At 41.1% G+C, this 16,944-nt stretch overlaps 1 protein-coding gene across 1 annotated transcript in view; it reads left to right on the forward strand.

Moving 5' to 3' along the window:
* Positions 1 to 14,965, forward strand: part of si:ch211-186j3.6 (neural-cadherin) — a 617,862-nt gene extending 602,897 nt beyond the window's left edge. Inside the window, exons 36-37 of the mRNA XM_041792306.1 lie at positions 6,413 to 6,567; positions 14,363 to 14,965. Of these exons, the coding sequence (XP_041648240.1) occupies positions 6,413 to 6,567; positions 14,363 to 14,965 (758 nt within the window). The remainder of the gene's footprint in view (positions 1 to 6,412; positions 6,568 to 14,362) is intronic.
* Positions 14,966 to 16,944: the final 1,979 nt, after the last annotated feature.

Raw genomic sequence — 16,944 nt, forward strand, 5'->3', positions numbered from 1 at the left:
AGACATATGAAAAGGTCACAGAGAAGGAAATACATGCAGATTGGATGAACAGAGAGTTTGTGTAAGTGCCGCCTCTATCTACCATTCACTGAAGTCAAATCACTTTCCTCCAAGTGAAACTAAAGCTGTGGCTTTTTCTTCCGTCTCTCTCCCAGCATACATTGTTTTAATTAATGTGAACACCTCCCCGTATCTCATACAGGATCCATGTTCAGTGTGAACGGTTCACTTTTCAAAGCTGTCAATTAGTAATGGAAGAGTAGGCCACTCTAATAAAACGTCAGGACACTAATTGTCTGTGCTTCCGTTGGTTAGGGCATCATTAGTATTCTCTGAATCCTGCAGACTGCAGCGGCAATAATCTGGAGGATGTTCTCAGCCTACAGGGCCCGTCATGCAGTCACACAGTTATAATTACTCTTAACCACACAGATATTGGCAGATGTAAAAATGGAGATGAGAGGCTCCATTTTAAATAGCTGTGTGTGGGTATTAGTGTCTAATTGAATTGAATATTGGCCAGACAAGTCAGTCATGAGATGTAATGGGGTTTCATGTTTGATTATGAATCAAACTGACCTCAGAAGAACATCGAATGAGGCCACAAACTTATACAATTGCAATGCATCATCTCAGGGTTATGAAATGTGTGGTAGTAGTTGTGATGCATGTGTTTAAACTGCATGGAAAGAAAGTAGGAATTAAAAAGTGGATGGTTGTATCTGCAGAAACTGATTAAGTGATTGTAGTAAAAGTCTCTGTAAAGTGACAGAAAACATGTATTTTAGGTTTGTTGTACAGCAGAAGGCTGTAGCTAGGTCTCCATCTTGATATACAGTCAATATACAGTCAATAGCAGAGTTACAGGCCACTATACAATGCATTCATCCCGACTGCATTCAGCTTTGTTTTGTTGCAGCCTAGTGCTACAGTGAAAAAAAATAATTTTTATTCTCATTAATCTTCATTTTGTAACCCATCCTGACAAAGTGAGAACAAAATATTAGAAATCTTTGCAAATGTATTAAAAATATAAAACCGAAACATCTCATTAACATAATTAGCACAGTGGCATCCACAATTCACGAAAGAACTTTGGCAAAACCAGGACTAAAAGGGCTTTTCCATTACATGGAGCAGCTTGGAGCTTTCCTATGACAACCTAGCTACCAGTTTGAGGGCGCGTCTTGAGCTGATGATGTGGTGGTTTGATTCTCAGTCTCATCCACAGTCCAATCTCTGCACTGTCTGATCTGAGTGACCGTACATACTTTAAAGCAAAAATAAAACTGTAGACTCACAGCGCTGCACACCACTCTTTTCCCCCTCTCTCTCTCTCTTTCTGAAAAAAAAAAAAAAATTCACACATCATCAAAAAGACTACAAGGAAATTAAAGAACGGTCCTCTGATGATTGATCTTTGGTTCTCTAGGAGAGCAGAAAAAAAGAACACAATCATATTTTTGGTAGGGTGATAAGAACAGTATGCTTTACTAGCGCCAGTTAATAAATTAATTCTTGTTAGTTGTTACAAAGAAAAGATTGTCTCTATCATGCATTCATGGTATTATTTTTATCCAGCATTTTATTTTGAAGAAGTTTTGAACTTATTTGTCTATGAAAAGGGGAAATGGTGAAACCTTTGTTATTAGAAGGCATAGACAAAGTTGTAATCCTGGTGCTGCGCCTGGTCCATCTTGATTTCTCTCATCAGTGTGAGAACTCAGGCCATGCACGACTATCAGCCTGTGGTATGAGCACGTAAATCTCAAGTTTTGGTCTTATGTCATAAATATTTCAATCATGCTGAAATTAGACTTATCAGGGCAAACTAAATCAGCATGGCTTGGTTTGGCTCGTGACAGCCAAAAGTCATAGTTGAAAAGCGCCATAAGAACTGGACGTCTGGGCAAACTGAGCATTTTGGGGGGAAGGGGCCTTAGTAAAAGCGATGACCAAGAACCTGATGGTTACTCTGACGGAGCTCCAGAAATCCTGTATGGAGATGGGACAAAGTTCCTGAATGACAATCATCAGTGCAGCCCTCCACCAATCTGGGCTTATGGCAGTGTGGCTAGACAGAAGCCTCTGCTCAGTGCAAAACACATCAACGCCCACTTGGCTATTTCATCAAGTTTTTTACAAACTTCAAGTGGGGTCACCTCTCTTACTAAGGCGCTTCTCTCCTGATTGCTCAGTTTTGGCCGAATGACCAGCTCTTGAAACAGTCCTGTTTGTGCCAAACTTCTTCCATGTGACAATTATGGAGACCACTGTGCTCTTGGGAACATTCAGAGCAGCAGAATCTTTTCTTTATTTTGTAGCCTTCCCCAGAAGTGCCTGTGCCTTGCAACAATCCTGTCTCTGAGCTCTCCAGGCAGTTCCTTTGACATGGCTTGGATTTTGCTCTAATATGCATTTTAAGCTGTGAGGCCTTCTATTGAGAGGTGTATGTCTTTATAAATCATGCCCGATCAATTTAATTTACCACAGGTGAACACCAATCAAGGTGTAGAATCATCTCAGCAAAGATCAAGAAAAATGGGAGGAACCTGAGCTAGATTTACTGTGTTTTACTCATGTACTTAAACTTATGTCACTGTGATATTCCAGTTTTTTATTTTTAAAATTCTGTGTTCACTTTGTCATGATGGGGCACTGAGCATAGCTTAATGGGTATAGAAATGATTGTTTTCAATTGCAGAATCAGACTGGCCATAACAAAATTGTAAAAAGTGAAGGGGGTCTGAATACTTTCTGAAAACACTGTATGTTTTAAGGTACATCTTCCTTGTGTCGCACTACTTGGCTGTGGTTGGCTGGTCGTTTTCACTTTGAAAATGCCTGAAAGCCTTCTTTAATCCTAGGGTGAAATCCTTAAAAGGACCCAGCCTTATTGGCCTGTGTAGACAGCTCAGTCTGTACTGAAATGAGATAATCTGATCTAAAATAAATTCCCCTGTTTGCATCACCAGCTGTCCCTGCTTTTGCCCTATCATTTCTAAATGCCCTGTAACCTAGCAAGCTCAACAACTGCACAGTTAACATTACAAGTTATTTCACTTTTTCATGCAAATGATTTAAGTAAAAGGTCCCTTTCGTTTTTTAACATTTGCTTTAGAAGCAGTTTGGCTAATTTAAAAACTCCCACATTAAAATAAACTGTTTTTGACTTTGTTGACGTGCAGAGTTTGTGAGTTTGATTAGAGTGTACCTGTTTATGCCGTCTGTAATGGATATGGATTTGATGTATCATAGTCCTAATCAGTCCTGATTAAAGATTGTAAATAAATGGATCCACATCCAAACAGATGGTATGCATTGGACATTAAGTCCCTGCCAGAGCTTGTTCCAGTTCCCCCTCAGCGGCCTGTTACAGACTACATTGTAGAAAGAGGTCCCTACAGTTAGATGTGCTGTGACTGCTAAAAACACCTGCTCAGGTTCAGCCGGTCTCCAGGGGAGGCAGAAAATACTTCAGTGTCGATTTTGCCAGCCCTGCAAATCTTTGTCTCTTATGTTCACCCAGTAAATAATAACAGGGTATGCAGGGGGTTATGGGACTTTTTATGCCTCAGTGACTGTGATAGTGTCAGAGGCATTATATTTTTGAGTTGTCTGTGTGCTCATCCATGCCATTGTTGTCAAAACTGCTTTTTTAAAAGTTTTCTATAAATGTCCACCTGACTCAGGGATGAGATTTTGAAGGAGATAGGGTCTAGGTCTTTTTGACCCCAGATTTTTCACTACATTTAACAATTGTATGGTTGGTTTCTGACAAATTTGGCTCTAAACTACATTTGGGCTCAATTCCAATACACCCCTTAGCCCTACTACTTTGTTCTACCCCTACATTTAGCATGTTCACATCTAGGTAAGGGTGCCCTGATCTTTGCTGGAATGGAGGAAGAGGGGAGGGCTACATGGCCCTTTAAATGGAGATTTTCCTGAGGCACACTCTAAACAGTGTCATGGTAAATCTCCCAGAATGCCTTGTAAATCATTGGTCAAATGGCTGCTCAAACATCAAGAGTCTAGATAAGAAATTATAAATTCTTATTATAAATGTAATAACAACAATCCAGAATCACAATTTGATTTTGTTCAGTGCATTATCGTCCTTTTGATTTCAGAAAATAATTTGAAAATAAACCTGATGTATAAATGTACATTAATGTCATTGTTTATGTACGGTAATGTGAGAGAGTGTTTCCCCTTCTCCTGATTTCTTATTTTTTGCACATTTGTCACGCTTAAGTGTTTCAGATCATCAAACAGATTTTGATATTAGACAAAAATAAGTCAAATGATTACAAAATGCACCTTTTCAATGATGTTTTAAAAGCCATCCAAACCTGCCTGGCACTATGTGAAAAAAGGTAATTTCCCTCTAAATCTAATAACTGGTTGTGCCACCCTAGGCAGCAATGAGTCTTTCCCATCACAGTGGAGGAGCTTTGACCCATTCGTCTTATAATAATCGTAATAATTCAGCCACATTGGAGGGTTTTCCAGCATGGACGGCCTTTTTAGGTCATGGCACAGCATCTCAATTGGATTTCTGTCCAGACTTTGACTAGGACTCCAAAACATTCATTCTAGCTTATTAAGCCAGTCAGAGGTGAACTCAGTGGTGTTTTTCTGATCATTGTTGTGCTGCATAACCCAAGTTAGCTTGAGCTTGAGGTCACAAAGTGATGGTCAGATATTCTACCTCAGGATTCTCTGGCAGAATAGAATTTATGATTCTGTCAATTGTAGCAAGTCATTCAAGTCCTGGAGCAGCGAAGCAGCCCCAGACCATCACAATTTATAAACATGTTTTTTGGCAAATGTGAGACCAGCCTTTGTGTTCTTTTTTGTTAGCAATGGTTTTGGTCTTGGAACGCTCCCTTGGATGCCATTTTTTCCGTCTTTTTTTTTTATTGCTTAAGCTTAACCGAGTCAAGCGAGGCCTGGTTTCTTTTGTGACCTCCTGGATGAGTCATCGATGTACTCTTTGAGTATTTTTTGGCAGGCTGGCCACTCCTGGGAAGGTTTACTGTTTCAAGTTTTCTCCATTTGAGGATAATGGCTCTTGCTGTGATTTGCCCTTTCCAGACTGACAGATGCCAGTGACTTTGTTTCTCATTTGGTCTTGAATTTCTTTAGATGGCAGTGTGATGTGTTGCTTTTTGAGATCTTGTAGCCCACTTCACTTTGTCTGACAGCCTCTATTAAAGGGAATTCTTGATTCAACAAGGAGGGGGGAGGGGGCTGACTTTTTCACATAAGGCCAGGTAGGCTCTGAGGGCTTTTTCCTTAATTAACTAAATCATCTTTCTAAAACTGCATTTTGGATTTACTTGGGTAATTTTTGTCTAATCTAAAAGTTTGTCTAATGATCTTGGTGGGACAAATATTAAAAAAAGAAAGAAGCAAATACTTTTTCAAGCACTGTATTTGCTTTCTGCAGCTAATGTTGAAGTATCAGTAACTGAAGAGTCGCCTCATTTTGTAGAGCAAGATTTCCCCGCTGCCCTTTGTGTCCCTTGTGGGACAAGGTGCCGTTGAAAGTAAGGGGTAGGGGTAAAACTTGTTAATGATATCGAGCCATAGACTTGATGGTAAACAGATTCAATTTTGGAGGTCAAAGGTCATTATTTTTATGCATTAGCATGACCGCCACAGGCAAATCAACTACATCATTAAAGAAATAAGCTTTCTACCCCATTACACTACTAAGAAATCAGCTAATAATGAACTAACAGAAAAAGGAGAAAAGAGGTTAGATAAACTGAAAAGTGGCTTTTATAAAATGAACCTAATGCAAACCCTTGGACAAAGAAACGTGGAATGGAAGAGGAGGGAGATGGTGTTCACCCTGTGCTGAGGCAAGGTCATCCTTTCAACTAGTTAAGCACATACAAAGAAAACTGCCACATACACAGCATGCACAGCCAATTTGGGGCAAACAGTAACATAACAAAACACATTATGACCACAGTCATAACAAGCCCTTCTTCTTGACTTTGCCTGTCTTTCCTTGCATTTCTCACAGTCTTCTTACCACCAGATGGTTGTTCTAGTTTTAAATCTGTTTTAATGCTGAAAAGCTTTGCTTGTCACTCCCAGGTCAATAGAGTGAAAAAGTTGCTTGTTTCAAACACTCTTTCAAATTCTTCCAATCTATTTTGTCAACTTGTTTGAACCCTAAAGCATCATTATGAGTTGATCCCTGAAACTCATCACTTTGCAGCCCACATTTTTAGCAAATGATGCTCAAGGTCAACTCCATCAAACAGCACCTCTCTCTGGGAACACACCTTAATTGGCTGAAGGATGTTAATCATGTATTTTCTAATGGTAATGCTCCGCCACGATGAACCTCTACATCTGTGCGTGTCTGTGTGTGTGTTTGTGTTTCCTGCAGTGCTGCTGCTGGGTATTTTCCTCTACACCCGCTGGAGGAGCTACAAAGGGCTGAAAGAGGGCGTTTACCACGTGTCGGCCCACCATGACGGCTGGGAAGACATCAGGGAGAACGTCCTCAACTACGACGAGGAGGGAGGCGGGGAGGAGGACCAGGTACACGTTACAACACATACACGTACATACGCATGAGACGTTCACTAAAGGTTTCCCTGGGTCTTTAAAAAGTCTTTTAGGTACAATAAAGTTCAAACCAGTTTCAAAAAAGTTGGGACACTGTGTAAAATGTAAGTTAAACAATGCAATGATTTGCAAATCACATAAACTCATACTTTATTCACAATACTACATAAAGAATATACCCGATGTTAAAACTGAGACATTTTAACGTTTCATAAAAAAATATTCAACCATTTGATTTCAGCAACAAATTTCAAAAAAGTATAAGCAGGGGTCATGTTTACCATCATGCAGCATCCCCTCATCTTTTGAAAATAGTCTGTAAATGTCTGGGAATTGAGGAGAGCAGTTGCTGGAGTTTTGGAAAATGAGTTGCCCCGTTCTTGTCTGGTCAGATTCTAGCTGCTCAACAGCCCTGGGTCTTCTTTGCTAGATTTTACATTTATGATGCACCAATGTTTTCTATTGGTGAAAGCACCCAGACTCTGTGGTTTATGCTGAAATAAGCAAGTCCTTCCCTGAAAGAGATTATGTCTGGACAGGAGCAGATGTTGCTCTAAAACCTCTATTTACTTTTCAGCATTGATAGTGCCTTTCCAGATGTCTAAGCTGCCAACGCCATAGGCACTAATGCAACCCCATACCATCAGAGAGCAGGCTTTTGAATTGTAAGCTGAAAACAAGCTGGATGGTTTCTCTCCTCTTTAGTCCACAGGAAACAGCTTTTGTGGTTTCAAAACAGGATTTCAAATTTTGATTAATGCGACCACAGAACAGTTTTCCATTTTGCCTCTGTCCATTTAAAAGAGCTTTGGTCCAGAGAAGACAGTAATGTTCCAGGTTTAACTTGAATTAGTGGATGGCATGGCAAACTATCATGTATTTTTTTAGTGCAGTGCTGAGAGCTCGAAGACCATGGCCATCAAATATTAATCTTCAGCCGTACCCCCTGTGCGCAGAGATTTCTCCAGAATCTCTGAACCTTTTGATCATACATGCGCTATAGATGGTGGGATATTCAGTCTTTTGTAGTCTTTTGAATTTTATGCTGAGGAAAATTTTTTTTTAATTTTCACATTTTTCTGCCTTTTCAAGCCTTTTGTTTCCCTGTCCCTACTTTTTTGAGATGTGTCGCTGCCATCAAATTCAAAATGAGCTAATACTTTTTAGTGAAATGGTAAAATGTCTCAGTTTCAACATCTGATATGTTGTTCATGTTCAACTATAAATAAAATATTGTACTCTGCATTCTGTTTAGAGTTACATTTTACACAATGTTCCATCTTTTTTGGAATTGGGGATGTAGATGAGGTTATTATAGGCTATTCTTGCTCACTTCGACATTTTTCTTTTTTTTATCTTCATGCAGGGGTGAGTATATCAGAGAGTTGGTATTTTCTAGCCATAATGTGTGGTTTTATATAGTCCATGCCATATAAACCTCTGTGACCCTATAACCTCGTTGCCACAGGATGAGGGGTAATGTTGCTATATTGATGGGATGTACAGTCTGGAGTCCATGCAGTGTGTTCTATTTTGAAACTGACTGGATCAATCTGATACGATTTTGATTTAGGATCGCTCTGAGTTTTGGGATGCGCTGTAGATGGACCAAAGTGTACTGTGGACCTGTGCAAACTGACTATAAAGGAAGTTATTTGTGTGCTTCATGTGCAGATTGTTCAGCTGACAGCGTAAACAGTGAACCACTATTTTGGTTTCATTGATGAGTTTTACACAATGAGGAAGAAAAGCTGTTCAAAGTGGCCTTTCTTGGTTTACAGTCCCAGAATGCTTTGTGAGTAGCTGGCAACATTTGCCATAAAGACCACTATTAACAGCTTTTCTCTCTTATTATCAGAAATTCATCCATAAAAAAAACATAAGTTTAGTGTTTCTTAAGTACGTCATACAGAGAGCTGTTTTAATGAACAGAGTCCTGGTTGGTTTTTCTGACTTCTACATTTGAATTTTTCTTCATGCTATGAGGAGATAATTTACAAACTACTTTAATCTCATCATGTTCCCTTTAGCTGACATCCTCCAAACACCATGCACCTCTGCTCTCTAAAGCTGCTCTCCTCGCCTCGCTCTCTGTTTGTCTCCCTTCCTCTTCATCATCAGGATGTTTTCTGAGTCGCAAAATATGATTTTGTTCCCTCATTAATTTTAAAAGCTGGTGAGTCTTTAGCGTTGAAGACTGGGAAAAAAAAAACACAAAATGACATTGCAACTTTACCAGGTTTAGAAACAGAGACAGGAGTGCATTTATATTTAAAGGGAAGGGTTGCAAGTCAGTAGATGTATTTATAGTTAGGATGTTTTGCAGTATGCGAGTGTGTGCATTTCTTGGCAGACAAACATGGGAAGAAAGAGAGAATGGAGCTTTTATAGCATGCTATTTTCTGGGATTAATAAATGCAAATTAACACATTACTTAGATTTATAAAAGAATACATGTTTGCCCAGGTTTCATGTTAAGCTCTCTGGATTCCATTTCCATTGTACCATTGCAAAAGTGTATACAAATCAAAAGATAAATCACTTCTAAGCCTCAAAAAATGTGTTTCACATAAAACAGTAAAGTGGATTACATGTTTTTTGAAATATCTATTGGCATCTTTCCATAGTTCAACCCCAAACACCTCCTTTTTTTTGCTTTTCCTTTGTGTTTATATAATAAAAATACAAACAAGTCTTTCATCATATAGGCTTCCCTAACTTAAAAAGAACTTTTGTACATTGATTTTTTTATTTAGCCTTATTTGTTACAATGCAGCAAATAGTCCATGTGTTGTTCTGCCTCACTGCACTGATATCCCCTTACCAGCTGTTAGGGTCCCAGAGCTGTAGCAGGGTCAAACACCAGTTACCAGAGCCTATATTGATTGTGCTAACCGTAGCTTGTCTAGTCATCAGAATAAAGTCAAAAGAATAAAGTGACAGCTGAAAACATACTTTGATTACAAATATTCATTCGGCTCTTCTGGTTGAGGGACGTTTTTACAATTTATCTCTGAAAAGTTGAAGAAGTACCCATAAAATGCCAGCCTTAATGGAGAGTGATGCAGACTGCAGGTGTATGTGAGTAGCTATCCTCTGATCCGAATCACCCTGAAGTTATGTTCTAAGTCCCCCATGACAGTGGTGCGTGGATTTGTGGGCATGGGCTCACACATTGCACACTTATACCGCCAGGTAACCTGGGATATCTCCTGCTCACCAGTTTCCACTGAAGTTTCTCCTCCCTCTCTTTTCAACCTGCTGAGTCTCCATCTGCACAAGTTATTCCTCTGTGCACTTGGGTCATAAGCGTATGCCTTATGTAACCCAGCTACCAAAATATCCCTTCAATGTTGTACAGAATGTATTGTTGAAAATGTGTTATCACTCCAAGAAAAACAAATCTGTAAATCATGTCATAAGCAGCAACACAGCCATATTAATTGCCAAATAAAAGTTAAGAATGACCCCTTATTTACAACCCCAATTCCACAAAAAGTTGGGGCACTGCGTAAAATGTAAATAAACATAGAATGCAATTAATTACAAATCTCATAAACCCATATTTTACTCACAATAGAGCTAAAGGACATGGCAAATGTTGAAATTAAGACATCTCACCATTTTATGAAAAAATATCAGCTCAAAATATTGAATTTGATAGCAGCAGCCATTCTCAAAAAGAAGGGTCAGGGCAACAAAAGGCTAGAAAAGTAAGTGGTACTCATGGAAAACAGCTGGAGGAGCATTTTGCAGCTGATTACGTTGATTAGCAACAGGTCAGAAGGAGCATTTTAGAGAGGCAGAGACTTTCTGAAATAAAGATGGGCAGAGGTTCACCTATCTGAAAAACTACATCGAGAAAAAGTCCATCAGTGTTAAATCACTCAGATGTTTGATGATCCACCATCTACAGTAAATAATATCATCAGAAGATTCAGAGAATCCCGAGAAATCTCAGTGTACAAGGGACAAGGGTGAAGGTCAATATTGAATGCTTTTGATCTTGGGGCCCTCAGGCAGCACGGCATATAAAAAGGCATGTTGCTGTTCTGGAAATTACTGCATGGACTCAGGAACACTTCCAGGAATCATTGTCTGTTGACACAATTCACTTTTCCATCCACAAATACAAGTTAAAGTTTTATAATGCAAAGAAGCCCTATGTAAACACGATGCAGAAATGTCTTATCAGGGCCAAAACTCATTTAAAATCAGCTGAGAAGAAATCAGTGCACAATTCAAAAGCCAACATCTCTGATGGTATGGGGGTGCGTTGGTGCCTATGGTGTGGGCAGCTTAGACATCTGGAAAGGCACTATCAATGCTGTAAAGTAAATAGCGGTTTTAGAGCAACATACAGTATGCTCCCATCAAGACAGCATCTCTTTCAGGGAAGGACTTGCACATTTCAGAAAGACAATGCTAAACCACATACTGCATCTATCACAAAAGGATGGCTTCAAGGTACAGTCCTGGTGGCTAACTGGCCTGCCTGCAGTCCAGACCTTTCACCAACAGAAAACATTTGGAGCGTCATGAACAAAAAAATGTGGCAAGAAGACCCAGGAATGTGGAGCAGCTAGACAATAATGGGACAAAATTCCTCTCCCAAAACTTTTTAGATTTGTTACTGCTGTCAAATTCAAAATGAGCTAATGTTTATATATTATATACATATTTAATGTATAAATACTAGCTGAATTACTTGAATACTTGATAAGTTGATGGGAGGGAGCAGCTTTACAGTATATTTCTGTCAATACAGTCCTCTTATGTGAGTCTGTACACACCAACGTTTCAATTAAGCCCACATAAAATCCTTATCTTCTCTCTCCAACAGCAGCTGTAACCCACAAGCACTCAGCAGTACTCAAGAGCTTTTATATCAGCACTCTGATCGAAGCAAACACGTGGCCACACATACAAACACATATATGTGCATCACAAACATACATAAATTGTTGTCACACCTTTTCAAAACCCTCTAGGTCCAGTCCTTTGTTCTATTTATTACATGCATGTGAACATTCGCATGTGCAAACAGAGTCCTGATTCCCTACAGTGGAGCAGATGCTGCAGATTATTCTCAAGAGTCTAGTTTGAAAGCTCTCTGGAGGAATAAAAAACAACAACTCACCACTCATCATGTAATCAGTTCAACTAAACAGCCCACACCTCCTCCCTGTGTATCTTTCCTCCTCCGCCACCTCCATCCTCATCTCTGCTGTTACAGTTTTGCTGGGCTCACATTAACACTAGAGTTATTGGCTGTTTCAACATACGCCAGGCTAACAGTGGCTCCTAAACTCGATGCACCAGTGCACATAAGAGATGACTGGAAGGAGAGTCGCCCTTCATCTCTGCTCTGAATCACCGCCACTCAGATGTTTTATCTTCTTGGCCTCACGCGTACACACAGAAGCTCCACATTACAGAGAATTCTCTGAGACAGTAAATGGAGATGGATTGGAAACTTAAACAGTTGGAACATTCACAGTAAACGTTTTGAGGAGAGCTGATGGTTTTTCTGCCCTCTTTCATTTTTCTCATTCTCTTCCTCTGTCACACTTCATCTTTTCTCCCTCCTTTCTCTCCTGGACATTAATTCTTTCACTCTTCTGTCATTTTTAGAGCCTTTCTGCTCTTCATGATGTGCACAAAAACTTCCACTTCATAGTGGACCCTTTTTCCTTCCAGGTCCCCATGCCACATACAAATTCTGATCAACCATAAATAGCCAGACAGCAGGGTTTGAAAACAAACCCCAATGAAATGTTGAGAGCAGTGTATTCTAATGGTATAAACCATTAAAGCTATTTTCAGAGAAGCATGAAGTGAACCTTAGTGTGCTCATATCTACTGTAGCTGGAGTTACATTTGAAGTAGTTGTCATAGTTAAGACAGGAAATGTCCTAACCTCTTTGCTTCACTATCAAATCTCTACAACAAGGGTGGAGAGTAATTACATTTGCTTACATCACTGTAATTGGGTAGCTTTTTGTGTAATTGCACAAGATTTATTCTTGGCCTTTTTTCGATACAACAGTGGATAGAGTCAGAAACAGGAGGAGAGCGAGGAGAGACATGCAGGAAATAGTGCCACGGGCTGGATTTGAACCCAGGTCGCCTGCATATATGGCGTGCGCCTTAACCACTTGACTACCGGTGCGCCATAATTGCACATTTTTGAATCACTAAGTAACTTAACAGTAGAAGGTAAAAAAAAGAGGAACTTTCCATCAACTATGTTAAACTGGAGACCACTTGAGTGTTATGGGAAATCTCCCAAAATTCCTGGGGATCATGTATGTTGTTTTAAGTCCATTTGACTTTGCAGTTGCATTCTGAGGAATTGCTTGTAGTTAATATATCCAGTATTGTCATTGCAACTGTTAAGATACAGTGCATTTGGAAAGTATTCAGACCCCCTTCATTTTTTTTTCAATTTCGTCATGTTGTTTCTTAGTACTCTATGATCAGTACCCAGTATAAATTTAGCTTGGGTTCCTCCCATTTCCCTGGATCGTTGCTGAGATGTTTCTACACCTTGACTGGGGTCCTTCTGTGGTAAATTTTATTTATTAGACATGATTTGGAAAGGCATACACCTCTCTATAGAAGGCCTCACAGCTGAAAATGCATATCAGAGCAAAAAGACAAGCCGTGAGGTCAAAGGAGCTGCTCAGAAACAGGATCATTGCAAGGCACAGATCTGGGGAAGGCTACAAAAGGTTCTGCTGCACTGTAGGTTCCCAAGAGCACAGAAGCCTCCATAATTCTCAAATAGTATTTGTCTGGCACAACCAGGACTCTTTCAAGGGCTCGTCACCTTGCCAAACTCACCTTGCCAGAAATCTGTGAAGAAGAAGAAGTCATATATTACTTTTCAATGCCCTTAGGTATCAGATACAACTCCTCAGTACTTCAGTTAGAGATTTACAGACCAGGATTTATACTGTCTTTTATCTTGTGTACACTATTCTTCTACTGTTTCCAGTCTCAGTTCATACCACTCAAATCATTCAACTCCAACCCTTTTCCAGTCTGTACCAGTGTTACCCAGAGTTTTGTCTTGGGCCCTCTTCCATTCTTTACTTTTTTTACTCCCTCTTGGCCATGATTCATATATTTAACATCAACTTTCACTTCTATGCAGATGACACCCAGCTCTACGTGTCCACCAAACCTACATCCATCCTCCCACCTATCTTCCTTCATAAATTTTTTGGGGAAATCAAATCCTGTTTCTCAAGCAACTTTCTCAAAATCAACAGTGATAAAACTGAAGTTCTTATTGGCAAAAGTTTTTTTTCTCTTCACACTAAAGTCTGCTGTCCTTCTAGTTCACACTCCTGGGTCGATTACTTAATTTCCCTTCTTTTTGGTCACCCTCACAAATCTTTTGATAAACTCCAACTAGACCAGAGTTCTGCCACCCCAATCATTCAAGATCCCTATCTAGTAATAACGTCACATCTGTTCTTCAGTAACTATGGTGACAAACACTCAATTGCTGCACTGACTTTGGGATTTTGTACCTTTCTGACATAAAAAAAAATCATAATAAGAATAAATAATTGAACACAGGATCTGCTGTTGTAATAGTTAAGTTTTCATAGACAAAATTATACAATAACAACATATGTACAGTGCATGCAGGATTACAGCTGACAGCATCCCTGACTCTACTAACTGGTACTTCTCCTCTATCTTCTCTTCAGGTGTGTTTCTTCACATTAATTTGTGTTTTTTGCTCTGTGTGCAGAATGCATATGACATGGCGGAGCTGCAGAAGTCCCTCCAGCCAAGCCCGGCTCAGTCGGTGCAGTACTGCCGCTCCAGAGCCCTGCACCACCCCCCACCTCCGCCACATCACCACCACCACCTCCTGCACCAAGCACCTCCAGCCCCACCCTCCACCCAGCCTCTGGATTCCCTCAGCAGGACGACCAGCTCCACCACCCTGCCTCCTTCTGCAGCATCCACCTCCTCCACCGGCACCACCAGCCTGCGCAGAGACGTCCCCCCCACCAGGCTTCCCGCCCAGGGCCAGGCCCGTCCCTCCCAGCTCGCCCGCCGCTCCCTCTCCTTCTCCAGCCAGGACCTGGCCCGCTACCTGTGCGAGATCATCCGCGATGCCGACCAGCATCCGGACACGGGGCCTTTTGACTCCCTGCAGGTCTTCTCAACAGAGGGAGGGGGCTCCCCTGCAGGCTCCCTGAGCTCCTTCAGCTCTGCAGGGCTGGATGGGGGGAGCAGCGCAGATGGAGGAGGGGAGGGGAGACGGGAGGAGACACTGGGGGAGTGGGGGCCTCGCTTTGAGAAGCTTCGGGCGTTGTATGAGAGAGCCGAGGCGAGTGACCTCTGAGCTCAGACTAAAACACTGATGGGACCCTGAAAATGTGCTGACCCCAAACAATCAATTAGCAGACGCTTGGCGGCGACCAAGGCGGGGGAAACAGCGAGAGAAAAGAGACTCGCTCTAAACCCCTCGCTCCCCTCGCCCTGACACAGGAGGTGTTGTATTTACTGGATGATGAGCACCGTCAATCAACACGGGGGCCTAACAGACAGATGAAAGTGTCCCTGAGAAAAGAGGCTGTCGCTCTGCGCTCCTCTTCCTCGGAGCAAACGTTATCAAACCTGCCACTCACCTTAAAGGCTTCAGAACGTCACTCTCTACCTGGGCTACTCATCATGATGGAGCTCAGCTTCACTGTCAGACAAATCTGTTCCAGTCGCAGCCAATAATACCACAAATTTCCTCTATTTTCTAACACTCAATCGCGAGCTGAGTGTTAGATGAAGGCCTGAAATGTGAAATGAAAATGTTTTGACAATTTTTTATATATCTGAGCAAATCAATGCCACATGAAATGTATTTTTTAGCACCTTGCTGCTGAATCCAATCTTTGTAAATATGGACTCTTTATGTGCTTCACTGTGCTTGTAAATGAAAGAACAGTGAAGATGAGTGGGATCATACTGAGTAGCCCTTGAACACAGAGTCTGGATTTTCACTATATAGTGGACACATTGTGTTCTTGCTGCCTGGCTGTAAACAGCTTCTGTCAATGTTTTGAAAAAAAAAAGTGCTTTGACCATCAACGGGTTGCAGATTGAGATTTATTTTCCGTTTCTGTTTTATTTTTTCTGGTAATGTGTCTTTGCTGGGTTGAGTAATTCTGTATTGGTTGGGTGTTTCAAGTTGCAATGCTCTGTGGGTTGTTAGACATCAAGCTTTCTACTTACTACTGCGCCCTCGTCTTCATGTGATTTCCCATTCTCATTCGAGCTCTCCTCCGCCGCTCGCTCCTCCTCACCCGAGGGAGGCTGCAGAAAAATTCAAACAGCTTTGTTACAAAGAAATGGGAGCGGACGTGCGGACCGCGGGAGGGAGGAAATACTTGCTCTGTTGCTCTGCTCCGCGTGCGCTCCTCCTCAGGCATACCAAATGTGGCGGCTGAGAGAGACCGCTTTACAGACGATCGCTCGGTAGAATACAAACTATGTCAAACAGCTTTCCAAGGTGACTACTCAATAAATACAAACAGGGAGGAGGAGCAGGGAGATTTATAATGATTATTCATGTGGTTCTGAGCTGCTCTGCCTGTGCCATACACGATTCTTACGCACATTTATCTATTGCTCCTTGCTAAAATATCGACTCTTGGCTGACAAGGTATGAGAGCTGCCGGAGAATGGACAAATAGAAAATTGCAAGGGAAATTATAACTCTGCGGTCATTATCCAAGCTGTGAATTGTCAGCACAGAATGAAGCATTCCTTGAACATGGCTTTCTTTTCACACCATCTCTTAAGTGAAGAATGCACACCCTCACTATTTTTCCCCTGCATTTCTTAGCCATGACAAATATAAGACAAAAGGAGGCAGAGTCTAAAGAAGACCAGATCTTTTTGTCTTTTGATGAGAGAGATGAGATGAGAAATGAGGCAGGAAGACAGAGAGGAATCATCTGATTAAGTGCCTGGCTCTGCTGTTAGAGGTGATGCTCCGCAGCTCCACAGGTAGCTTGAGAAAAAGGAGGAATGTGCTGGGAGACAGTGATGTGTCATCTGTGAATGAGCCTACTCAAAGAGCCAGCTCTTTCATGGGAACAGGGGTGTTTGCTTTACTGTCCATTTCTGCTGTCAGATAATAGATGAAATGAAAGGATGATCAATTCTCCACACTGCTGCCCCACTGTCACACCATGCACAAACAACTCATACTTGATAGTATAACATTTACATTTTATACTGAAGGTGTCAGAGAAGTAAGAGAACAAATACCATCTGACGCCAGAGGCTTGGATGAGACGAGACTTTTAGAAATATAATTGGGAG

The sequence above is a fragment of the Cheilinus undulatus genome, linkage group 1, assembly GCF_018320785.1.
Source record: "Cheilinus undulatus linkage group 1, ASM1832078v1, whole genome shotgun sequence".
Classification (NCBI taxonomy): Eukaryota; Metazoa; Chordata; class Actinopteri; order Labriformes; family Labridae; genus Cheilinus; species Cheilinus undulatus.